This window comes from Lepidothrix coronata, unplaced genomic scaffold (assembly GCF_001604755.1).
Source record: "Lepidothrix coronata isolate B3197 unplaced genomic scaffold, Lepidothrix_coronata-1.0 Scaffold87, whole genome shotgun sequence".
NCBI lineage: Eukaryota > Metazoa > Chordata > Aves > Passeriformes > Pipridae > Lepidothrix > Lepidothrix coronata.
Window position 1 is genome coordinate 665,003 of NW_016690267.1, and position 12,709 is coordinate 677,711.

General features: G+C 46.5%; 1 protein-coding gene across 3 annotated transcripts in view; it reads right to left on the reverse strand.

Moving 5' to 3' along the window:
• Nucleotides 1–5,436: 5,436 nt before the first annotated feature.
• The window catches only part of KLHL36 (kelch like family member 36), a 46,886-nt gene continuing 39,613 nt past the window's right edge, over nucleotides 5,437–12,709 (reverse strand). For all 3 annotated transcript variants that reach the window (XM_017820970.1, XM_017820968.1, XM_017820969.1), the window contains exon 5: nucleotides 5,437–7,452. In XM_017820970.1, the coding sequence (XP_017676459.1) occupies nucleotides 6,897–7,452 (556 nt within the window). In that variant the 3' untranslated portion in view covers nucleotides 5,437–6,896. The remainder of the gene's footprint in view (nucleotides 7,453–12,709) is intronic.

Consider the following 12,709-nt stretch of genomic DNA (forward strand, 5'->3'; position numbering starts at 1 on the left):
CCGCCGCCATCTTCTCCCTCGCACGCACCAGCCGGGCGGGCGGCCGCGCGCCGCGCCGCGCATGCGCCGGCCCCGCCCGCCCGCTGCGCGCGCACGGGGCGGGAGCGGAGCGCGCTGAGGGAGCGGGGCGGGAACCGCCCCCTGAGGGGAGTGGGGAGACGCCGCGCGGGAAAGGGGGGGAGCATCCCTAAAAACTTCCATGGAACCCCCCTCCATTGACATGGGACCGCCCCCCGAGGGGAGTGGGGAGGCACCGCGCGGGAAAGAGGGAGGGGAGCCCAAAAAACTTCCATGGAAGCACCGTCAAGCATCTCTCTCATGAGGAGAGGCTGGGGGTGATGGGGTGTTTAGTCTGGAAAAGAGAAGGCTGAGAGGGGATCTCATAACTAAAAGATATATAAATATCTCCCAAAGCGGGTGTCAAGAGCAACACAGAATGAGGGAATGGTTTGGGTTGGAAGGGACCTCAAAGATCATCTTGTTACAACGAGGAGAGGAGAGAGGAGGGAGGAGATCCCATTATAAATAAAAAAATATATAAATATCTCCCAAGGCTGATGTCAAGAGCGTAATAGAATCACGGGGTGGTTTGGGTTGGAAGGGACCTCAAAGATGATCTCGTTCCAACCCCCATCGCACGGGCAGGGATCCCACTTGCTAGCCCAGGTTGCTCCAAGCCCTGTCCAACCTGGCCTTGCACGCTTCCAAGGATCGGGCAGCCACAGCTTCTCTGGGAAACCTGTGCTGGGATGGCTCCAGACTCTTTTTGGTGGTGCCCAGTGACAGGACCAGGAGCAAGGGACATAAACTAAAATACAAGAAGTTTTACCTCAACTTGAGGAAGAGCTTCTTTACGTTTAGGGTGGCAGAGCACTGGAACAGCTGCCCAGGGAGGTCATGGAGTCTCCCCCTCTGGAGACATTCCAAACCTACCTGGATGCGTTCCTGTGTCACCTGCTTCAGGTGACCCTGCCTCAGCAGGGCTGGGTGATCTCCAGAGGTGCCTTCCAACCCCAATGATTCTATGTTTCTGTGATTAGGTCCAACCTGTGACCGATCACTACCACATCAACTAGACCAGAGCACAGAGTTCCACATCCAGTAATTTCTTGAACATCTCCAGAGATGGTGATTCCACCACCTCCCTGGGCAGCCCATTCCAGTGTTTAATCACGTGAAGAAATTCCTCCTAATGTCCAGATTCTGTCTGTAAAAGGCTACATGCCCAGGGGCCCTCTGGCAGGTGACAAGCTGTGTGCCCAGATGATGCCGGCGTGAAGCTGTCCCACCTCTGTCCCAAATAACCAGGGTGGGAATGGGTTCAGCGTTGGTATCTGGAAAAAAAAGAAAAAAAAAAAAAGAATGACTAAGCCAATCTCATGATTTTGAGAGGCCTGAGTCATAACAATACTGAAAACCCTAGGCAATAATCCATTAAATTAACTGCTAATGTGCTCCATATTTTTTTCCTTAAACAAACTATGAAGTCCTGCAAAAGACTACTTTAGTTGGCAAGTGTGAGAGAAAGCTCAACATGAGTGTGAAAGTTGAAGAGGAGGAAGAAAAGAAGACAAAGAACTTTGTATGTTTGGCTGTTCAGAAAGGAGGTTCGTGGAAAATGAGAAGATTCTTCCGTGTCTCCACGACAAGGACATTTCCCTCCTGTTTTGTGAAGTGCAACACTTACTGTGTGCTGATGACAGTAAATGATTTTCTCTATCAGCTTCTGCCCTTCCAGCTGACACACCCAGCGGCCGCTCCCTCGCTTTTGTCTCTCGCGAGTGTTGCTCCGCTGTCCTGAGGCAGAGAACCAGCAGTGAAAAGGGCTGCTTAATATTAAAAGAGAGAAACAAAAAAGAGAGACAAATGTACAGGCTTTTTGCATACAGCATTTCAAACGTCTGAAAGCCCCTCTCCCCTCGGGAGTCTAATTTACAAGGTAAATAATGGAGTGAAAACCCTTACGTGGCTCGACTGGTTGAAGGCAAAATTCCCTTCTGCCCACAATGCTGCCTAAGTAAACTGACTGCTTCGAAATACAAATGAGCACAGTGTCTCCAGCCTGGAAAGCACAAAATTCAAAGACCAATACTGTTAAAAGCCAGAGCTGATGGGGAAAACTGAGGTGGGACGAAAGGATGTCACTGTCTCGTTCAGCAACATTTAAAACATCTTCAATTTTATCTCCTCGTAATGTAATTTCATTGTAAAGTCTGTTAACACTTTACCATAATATTTTGTAGTAATCTAAGTTTTCTTGTAATATCATGTTTTGATGAAACTTACCTGCTGCAAAGTTCCCACCTCTGTTCTGCTTTATTCCTTTTAGCCATTTTTAGTGGTTCTGTTGTTTCATTACTGTTTTCATTGCAGAAAGAAGTTTTATTTTCTTCCATCCTTTATGCTGTGAATTATTGCTCCCAAACATGTTGCCTTTCCAAATCAAAAATAACTGGTGCTGTGGGTTTTTTTTCTGTGTATCCATCTTATGATTGTGTATCCAACCTTAAGAATCATGGAGTAATGTTCCTAACGACATGGAACTGACTTTATTTGTGAATTTATCTACAACAGTCCATGGCTGTGGAAATAAAGGGTTGTCTAACAGCAGCCAGGGAGCTGGATAAACCACTCCCAAGGTAGCTGCCTCTCAGGTGCTACTGTAATTGCTCTTATCCTACTGTCAATGCAAAGTGCTTGGGAATGGCTCGCCCTTCCATGCCACGCTTCGCGTGATTTCACCAGGTCATGAGACCTGTGCTCATGATAGTGCCCAGAAGGTGAAGGTGAAAGACTTTTGAGCACATTTTAGGATGACTTTTAAGGATTTGAAGCACTCAGAACCCTCACCTCCACTTTTTCAGGGAATGCCTTCCTGTAGCACTGCAGAAAATGGTTGATGGCTGCGGGAGGTTTTGTGCTGTCCCTGCAGAGATTCCTCCCAGTGCCAAGAGCTTCAGGAGCTCTGAAGACTTTTTCTTTAGAGATGCAGAACTTTTATCCCAATAGCTTCTAGGTACAATAAGGGCTTTGCCTACATGAAGTATTTGCAAGCAGCAGTCACCTCCCCTGGCTGGATCTCAGGGAGGGTCAGTTGGCTCTAAAAATATGATATTTTAAGTCTTTAGTAGATCATGTGAATGCTTGGCTCAGTGCGTTATGTGTTTCAATTATCAATTTTGGCTAATTAACTGTGACTTATTCATCCCTATCTTAAATACAAGTCTCCTCTCTCCTTATGCAATCATCTCTTAGTGCTGCAGCCTCAAAAGAATCAGCAAGGCTGCACCTCACCTTCCCCTCGTGTTCTGTCACCAAACCCATCACGATGAAAACAAAGGCACGTTTTTTTCCCAAGCTACTCTGAGTTCCAGAAGGAACTAAAAAATGTGTGTGGTATCAATAAACCTGTGGCTGAGCTGTGTGTCCCTCACTTAGGAGAAGAGTTACCAGTAAGGAGGAAACTGTAAGTAGCTGGAGCTCACCCGTGCTCAGACTCACACAGCGGGGTGGCAGAACCCCTCCATCTGCCCTGACCTGGTCCCTAAGACAACTCAAAGTTCATGAAGGAATAATTAGCACCTCCCTCATTATCACATTCATGAGAACTGAAATAGGACAAGAAGCTGAAATAAAATACATAAAGCTTGTCACATCAGCTTTTTTTTTTTGCCCCCCCCCCCCCCCAGTTCCTCACTGGTCAGAGCTTCGCTAAGATCAACAGAAGAATCACAGTTTGAATCTGGGCTTGTTTTCTGCAAGTTAAATTGTTCTCAGAAAGAGCACTAAAGGTTAAATTATTTCTTTACATTCCCCCGACACACGACCCCTTTTTTGCTGGCACGCAAGAATACGGAATCCTAAACAGCACACGGAAAATCACCAGCCTTTGGAAGAAAACAGCCTGATCCCTGATGGGGAAAGACAGACACAGGCACATTTTTCTCAATTTAAGATTTCAACTTGAGAACAAAAATATTTCCAGCTTCTTTCTCAAGCCTTCAAAACAACTGCATCTCACACCACGGTGTAATTTTTCCTCAGGGTATGGTGAGGGATTTATGTAATCTAACGACAGAGTTCCAGGCAGCAGCTCCTTGATGTGCCCATGCCAAGATACAGGGCATGGAAGTGTGGGAAGAGAAAACCTGAGGGTTTTGGTAGCTGTTTTGTTTCAGGTAAAACAAGCTTTTCTCAGAATTTGGCAATGGGAGCCTTTTTAAAAATGAGGTAGAGCAGTAGTCATTTTTCCTCGGGGCAGGAAGAAAGAGCTGTGCTTCCTGGCAAGGGTAAAATGCTTTACAAAGCTTAGGGATGAAGGCAGTGGGATGTGCAGGTGCAGGAGCCAGGCTGGCTCCCTAAGAGCACAGACCAGGATACACCTTTCCTCTGCTGATCCTAATTACTGTTCAGACCTCAAAAAGCAGAGCAGAAACCCACTTGTGTCACACATCTGTGCAGAATTCCAGCACACCAGTTTCCCAAAGCAGTTCAGCAGTTATCTCCCAGCCCCGCGTGCTATCTGCCAACACTTCCCCAGGGATGATAAGCCATGTCTGGGTACACAACATCCAAAATCGAGGGGCACTCTGCCAGACTGTGCCTTGAGCAGTGCTCATTGCCCTGGGCCCTGGAGGTGCAAATGGGAATCGTTTGTTCCTTCAATAATGGAAAAATCTTATGGCAACAACAGGTACGATCCCCCAGTGACCTCTAATAACACATGAGATGTCCCACAGTCACCCACAGCCTCTGGTTTTGAAGGGACCATACAGACACAAAGGGGAAACAAAGCTTGCTTTGATGAGTACTGAAAATACCTTTTGTCAATGCAATTAAGTTTAATGTCAGGAAGTCATAACTGTGTTTATCTACTCCCCATTAAACACCATCTTTGAAACCACTCCACAAACTGGATTTGGTCTTTTTTCATAGCTGAAAAAAGGCAAAAAGTAATTTCATAGAATCACAGAATGGTTTGGGTTGGAAGGGACCTTAAACCTCATGCTGTATCCTGTTCCACCCCCTGCCATGGGCAGGGACACCTTCCACTAGCCCAGGTTGCTCCAAGCCCTGTCCAACCTGGTCTGGAACACTTCCAGGAATGGGGCAGCCACAGCTTCTCTGGGCAACCTGTGCCAGGGCCTCACCACCCTCACAGGGAACAATTCCTTCCCAATATCCCAGCTAACCCTGCCCTCTGGCAGTGGGAAGCCATTCCCCCTTGTCTTTGACTGTCTGGTTTGGAGCATGATGCAGAAAACATAAATCAGCCAAATAAGTTCTGTTTCTACTTCATATTGTTAAATTTAGCTTTTGCCTACTAAAATGTTTCCACCATTATCAATGCCACTTCAAAATGATCACAGGATTATTTCCTTCCAATTTATCCAAAAGGAAAACCTCAGTTAAATCAATACACAAGTCAGACGGTGATGAATAGAATACTCTAAACTGGATTTATTGTTCCCAGACATTATGTAATACATAAACACATTAAAAGAGGGGCTAAATAACAAGCAGCCCAGTAACAGAAACAAAGCAAGTCTTTGAAATTTTTATTCTATACTTATACATGAAAATGTCCCCAAAAGTTAAGTAGTTGTCAGTCAACATAGCAAGGATTTCAGATATAAAAAACCCCAAGCAACTTGTCAATGAGTTTGTCATAACCAAAGTGTTTGATTTTTTCTGGTTTTTTTTTTTAAATTTGTTTTTAGGCTAGAAAATAATAACCATTACCTCATGCAGTGTACAAAGGCTTTAAAATAAATCCATTAATGCAAATGAAAGACTGACTCCTGAGGCTTTAAAAAAAAAATCAAAAAAACCTCAAGGAGTTTCAGAAAATTAATTTCAACTAGTTTTCTTAGCACTGAAGAAACGACCTGTGACTTTCTTGCACTCTAGAAATGCATTCAGTTACCTCTTTCAATACACATATGTGCTTATAAGAAATCTAAGAGTTCTTAGATTGACTAGAGCTTCAAATGAAATTAAGTGCAAAAATGTTTTCTTAGTGTTGTCCAATTACTGAGGTAAATAGTTGGGGAGGGGGAAAAATAAAAAAAGAGGGTAGCAGGATATCACCTGCATGTACACCAGATGGAAAAGAAGGCAAATCAGAAATACATGGAAAGGGAGATGGGAGAAGGACCGAGGAAGAAATAACAGCAACGATCAACAGCTGAACTTTAAACCAAAGCCCTTGAAATCCACTCAGCAGATCACCAGTGGCTGAAATAAACTGTGTTTATGAGCATGTCTGGCGAGCTGGGCTATGGGGAAGCTGGAATTGTGACAACAGTACAATAGTCACAATCCCAGCTGACTGCCTGACAATGCTGGGAATGCCAGTGCTGCTCCAAGAGCTGCACCGTGTCCCGGCCGAGCCACACAGAGACCAAAGATCATCAAACGACGAGTTCCCGACGCCAACAACGGGGTCACGATCACAGAGCAGCAGCTTCTACACTCAATAACAGAACATATGGCAAACAAGAGACTGAGTTAGCAAAATGTGGTATAAAAAAGTATAAAAGTTGTTTTTAAAAACTTCCTTAAAACGTCGATATAATACGATGTAGTGGAAATGCCATGAACCACAGAAGGAAAAGCCTAAGCCTTAACATTCAGGAGAGCAGCAGAACCTCTCTGGCCACATCACCCTTTGTATGGTAGAAGGGGGAGTTTTTGGTTTCTTTTGATGTTTCTACCTTAAACATGAGTTTAATCCAAAAAAACCCACATTCAACTGTACATTTTCTGAGGCTTCAGAAGGTGCCCCCCACCCCCTCCCCCTGTTTAAAAAGAAAAAAGAATTCAGGTTAGGTAGAAATGACTAAATACAAGGTCCTTCTGGAGTCCACCTTCCAAGGGTGGCTACCCAGGAGTAGTCATCTCCCTCGGTCTTGATGTTTTTTTGTTTTTGTCTTTTTCTTTTTGTCCTCTGTTTTGGGTTTCAGCACGCAGACACACGCAGACACCCCAGCGATCGCTTTGGGCAAGTCCGTTCCTTTGCACCACTTGTTCTTCTCCTTGTCATAAACCTGGACCGTCTTGGAGAAGACAGCCTCCTCCCAGCTGTACCCTCCGAGGATATAAATCTTGCCATCCCAAACTGCCACCCCCGACTCGCTGTTGGCCTGTAACAGGGGAGCCACCCTGGTCCACTGGTTGCACTGGGGGCTGTAGGACTCCACGCTCAGGATGTCGAAGCGCGCCATGGTTTCGATGTTGTCGTCGCTGCCGCCGATGGAGTAGATGTTGTCCTGCAGGGTGCACATGCTGTGCCACCCCCGGGCCGTGATCATGGGCCTCTTCTCCTCCCACACGTCGGTGCGGTAATCGTAGCACAGCAGGTTCTTCCTGTAGGGGCCGATCTGGTAATCGTGGCCTCCCGAAATGTACACGAACTCCTTGTACACGGTCCCGGCGTGGCCGTAGGTGAACCTGGCCCGGGCAAACAGAAACACTCCAGCTTTAGTACATGTGGATTTTATTGATACACAAGCATTCAGCAGGGACTGGTACTAAAGGAGCAAATAGACAGTAAGTACAAGAGAAGAATCCCTGATCCTGGGAGTTACCCAGTAACTATCCTCATTCTCACACCTTCACCCTGCACTGCTGAGTGCCACGGCACGACAACCACTTTGAAAGCATCCTTTTCATACCAACAGAGCACTGAGGTATGACCATCACTTTTTAAGGCATCCTCTACAGTGTGTCATACAACAGAACTAACCCATCCTGCTCTAGCAGGCACGGCCTTCATTCTCACTTTCCTGTTCCAGTGCTTGGCTTGAATCAGCGTGAGGGGAAAAAATCCACATCTCAGCAAGGGTTTCTAAGACAGAAAGAGGAAATAATCATGACACCTCTCAGACTTCCCAGTAGCGATTAACCAAGAGAAACCAAGAAGAAAACTACTGTTGCCTTCCCTTTCCACAGCTTCAGGACCATGGATCACATTCCTTACCCACAGGCATTCACAGCCCGGTTCATCTGCAGTCACAATACATGTAGTGTCCTTTTCATGAGCCATCTGTCTGCTACCACTGCTGCTCTACAGATAGAAACTCCTTTGGTCACCTCAAGACAAGGCAACAGACCACAGTCAATCACAGATCAGAGTCCACGTTTGAAGTAAGAGAACATGAGATGGTAGAACCAACATCATGCTGTTTCCACAAGGCACAGAGAAAATGCCTTTGATCACCTACAATAAAGCCACTACAAACCTAATTCTTCAGGCTGTTCTTAACTTCACACTGGGATATTCCTGACCAAGCCCCTCTGAGCTCTCAGACGAGGACAGCCTCAGCTTCTTTGAGCATATCCTTCCTGCATGCTTTTTTTTCTCATTTTGGGGAAGTTGGGGTGTCAAAAGGTGCAGCTGCAGCACCAGCCACAGCAAATTGGCTCACACAAAGAGCCCAAATGATTTAATACCCATAGGGCTGCAGAGCAATGTACTCATCACACTGAACTCACGAGCCTCTGCTACCATCCTTTGTAGTCAGGCACTCAAGATAACTCAAACTGTCCAGCAGACAAACCCACGTTAGCATTACTTTTGAACCATGTCTGAACACGCTGGAACTCCATGTGGAGAGAACCTTGAGCTGCTTTTATTTCACAAGGTAATAGTTTCTCTCAGCCACACAAATGGCATCGTAACGGCTTCCACACACTCAAGTGCCAGCACTTTTGTGCCAAGGGAGAAGATGGACTAGAAAAGAAACCCCACGTTTGCCCTGAAAGCACAACACTTCTGAGACAAGCTAAAAGGTGTCCTTATTCTAGATGCCTACCGAAACCTCTGAGCCCTCTGTCTGAATCAGAGATTTTAACAGGTTCCTGCTATAAGAAAGAGAAAAATCCTTGACACACTTGGGCTAACAATGCTGAGTGACCAGGACAGTCTGTTCAACTACAAGGGCTGGAGAACCAGCCCTGGAGACCTTGCAGAGGTCACTTCAGAGCTGTTCTGCTTCTTTGCCAGTCAGGGAAAAGAGAGGAAGAAAAAAAAAAAGAGAGGGCTAAGGCTCAGTTATGGACTTTATCCAAAAAGGCAACTCAGAATTTCCACAGCTCTCAATCTGCCTCACTCAGCCTGGAAGCACATAACTCACCCTGAGCACGTGCACTCAGCTTTCACACCTGCCAGCAATGCCATGGCAGGTGCAGTGCACTGAGATCTCGTCTGAGGTCTCCCCCAGACAAGAACCAGGAGTGGATGTCTCCAGTGGCTCCCATCCTGGTTGTCAGTCTGTGTTTCTCTACATACACAGGAATGGGTCTTAAAAAGTAGACTGCCGGTCTGGGGATGGGATGGACAACTTGAGCACAGTTCATTTCAAACTGCAGGAGACTTTAAATCCACATCCAACCCATGAACTGCCTAGAGACCATGCAGTGCCCTCCACTGTGGAGGCAGGGACAGGTAACAGGGAGTTTTGAGGAATCAGAAAGAGGAGAGTGTGAGGAATTTGAGTCCAACACAGAGCCTGGGGTTATTGCACTGCTGAGAGCACTCCCATCACGTTCAGCATGTGGGAAAAAATTACTGAGTTAAGAAAGACTTGAGTGGCCTTTGGAGAAGTAGGTTAAATGTTTTCCTACACTGGAATTCTGTATATGTAAGCAAGCAATAGCCATTGTCTCTCAAGCACAGGCATGCAGCCCAGCACAGGCAGCTGCAGAAAAAGCACTGCTGCTTTTCTTTTGCCTCAGTCCAGGGAACAGCAACAGCTACACGAGTTGTTTGACAGAAACAATCAGATCTGAAGCACCAAATCGACCATCAATTTGTTCTTTCCCAGTACAGGGCAATTACCCACTGAACTGTGCTGGAGATGTTTCATTTTGCTTGAATTCTGAAAGCTCATCCAAAATAGCTCATACCCAGCTTCACTTTCATAGGAACTGCATGAAATATAATGCACAGATTAAAAAAAATCAATACAGATCCTTTCTTTAGAGAGGGCTTTTCTAAACAGGCAACAAAACAAGTACGTCAATACAGTGGGTCCAGACATCCTCCAACAGAAAGCACTGAGTGTTTTGGCAGTGCTATCTACAAGAGTGGCCAGAAAAAATCAGAGGCATTAAGGAGAAAGAAGATTTGGGTTTAACATCTGCTGGATCTAGTTGTCGATTTTGAATGACTTACCCAAATACAAGACTGAAAAATTACAATTCCTGACCCATTCAAACACTAGAAAATTTACCATTTATTTTCTTAACCAGAAGAACACTTGGCCCAACTCAGTAAAGCTCTGGGAATCCCCTACTCCAACCAAAGTCCAGGTGAGCTGTGGTTGCTCTGAATCTCGAGGTCCACCTGTTGCAGCCCTGCGAGATTATTCATGACCCAACTGGCAGAGCAGATACCATCACTCACTAACCTGCTCCAACACAGCTCCTCACACAACTGCTTTCAGTTGTTCTGCCAAACTTTAACCCAGGGCCACTCAATTAATTTCTCTGCTGTCTGCACCAGAGCTTTTCATGGTCTGTTCAGGATGAGAACACACTGCACCGACTTCTGCTCTGCCAAACTTGTCAGCCACCGCTGCTCCCTGCCGGGCTAGAAACTATGGCAGAGACTGCTCCCAGAGAGCCTGGGAAAAGGGTGAAAAACACGGGACTCTCTGAAGAAAGGGAAAGGCATCCCACACCCAAGGACCCTAATGAGCATCAAGGCAAAATAAATTCAGTTGTAGCAGACTTGGACCAGGTCCACCCTTTAGACATCTTGGCTGAAGTTTTCCACTTAAGCATCTGCCCCGAGAGGCTGTTTTCTCCTCCAGTAAGGCAGCGTTAGTTCAGTCAAAACAGCTCAGCTCCTTCCAAGAAAGTGGTTAGGGAAAACAACATGTTGTTTTGACCATGTAGGGTGGGAAGGAGGTGGGGGGAAGAGGAGATAAAAAAGAGCTTGCAGAGCTCTTCCTCAGAGGAGCGTGACCGGGGGCAGCAACATGGACACGGGATTTGGCAGTGGTAAGAGGCATGTGTGTTCAAGGACACAAGCACTGCCTTTCCCCTGAAAATCTCCACACACATGGAAAGAAAAAACAATAAACCCATTTTCTGGATGCTCAGAGTAGAAGCTTTAACAAACAACCTCGGAGAGTCCCACCCCAAACAGCTCGAGTCAAACTACACAAGCTCACGCTCCAGAATGACCTCAGCACGTGCCTGTCACTCCAGGGAAGAGTCTTCCAGGCAGTTGCTGGCTTGGAGCAGTCAGGAACACCAAGAGGTGCAGCAGTGCCTGCTTCTGGTGGCCACACACCCACGAGGACCAAAACACCAGCAGGTGTTCTGTTCAGAGGGAAGAAGACAGAAAAATGCAGGAAATGAGGCAGATATGGTGGGACATGTTGCCTCAGTCTATCAGGAAGCAGAGGATTGGAGCTTCTGGTTTCCTCAACATTAAAAGTCTTACTGCTAGAATAGGGCTGGGGAAGATGTTATTTGGGTGAAACAGGAACTTAAACCTGTTTGAGGAACAAAAGCATAAGGTGAGGAGGAAAACAGAAGTCAGATGAAGGGAAGACTGGAGTACACGGCAGGAACTGTGGCCAGAATGCTTCTTCCATAGAACCATAGAATGGTTGGGGTTAGAAGGGACCTTAAAATTCATTTTGTTCCATGGTCAGGGACACCTTCCACTAGACCAGGTTCAACCTGGCCCCGTTCAACCTGTCCTGGAACATTTCCAGGGATGGGGCAGCCACAGCTTCTCTGGGCAACCTGTGCCGGGGCCTCCCCACCCTCACAGGGAAGAATTTCTTTCTAATATCTAATCTAAACCTACTCCTTGTCAGTTTGAAGCCAGTCCCCCTTGTTCTGTCACTCCAGGCCCTTGTAAACCATCTCTCCATCTTTCTTGTGGGCCCCTTCAGGTACTGGGAGGCCACAATTAGGTCATCCCAAAACCTTCTCTTTTCCAGGCTGAACCATCCCAATTCTCTCAGCCTTTCATCATAGGAGGAGTGCTCCATCCCTCTGATCATCTTGGTGGCCTCCTCTGGACTTGGTCCAACAGGTCCACTTGAAGTACCTTCGAAAGGGCTGCCCAGACCCCTTCCAGCAGCCCCACACCAGCCAGAGCCGCTCCTTGCTGAACTGGAGCAGTGGTCGTGTGTCACAAAGGTTCCCGTTGCCCACCTCTGTGCTGATTTTTGCCATTTGCACCCTGCATGAAGTTCTTTTTTGCCTTATTCCTTCTGTGCAGGAAAATAGTGGTTGCAAACAACACACTGCCCAGCAGGAGAGTTCTCCAGAGGGAGAAAAAGGGCTGAAAAGACCAAAATTCCAAAGGTGACAAGAGTCCATTAAGATCTAACTAAAGACATATCAATGTGGAAGAGCAGCTACATGGAAAAGTGGGAAACTATCTAGTTCACTACACACCTGCACAAACACCTGAGCTGACACAAGGACAGAGCAGTAGCATGAGAGGATGCAGAACAATTTATTTTGGATGCAGCAGTAACTTATCCCAGTCACTGTACAACCAGAGTAAGAAGGGTCTCTCCCCTAAGGGGGATTTTTGCCTCATCCAAGCAGACCAGCCAGGCAATCCAATAAAAAATTAACACCCACGTGTCAAAGTTCACTTTAAGTGCTGCAGCTGCAGAATTCCCAAAGCCAACACACAGATAGCAGCAGGAACACACAAACTTTTCAGACAGCT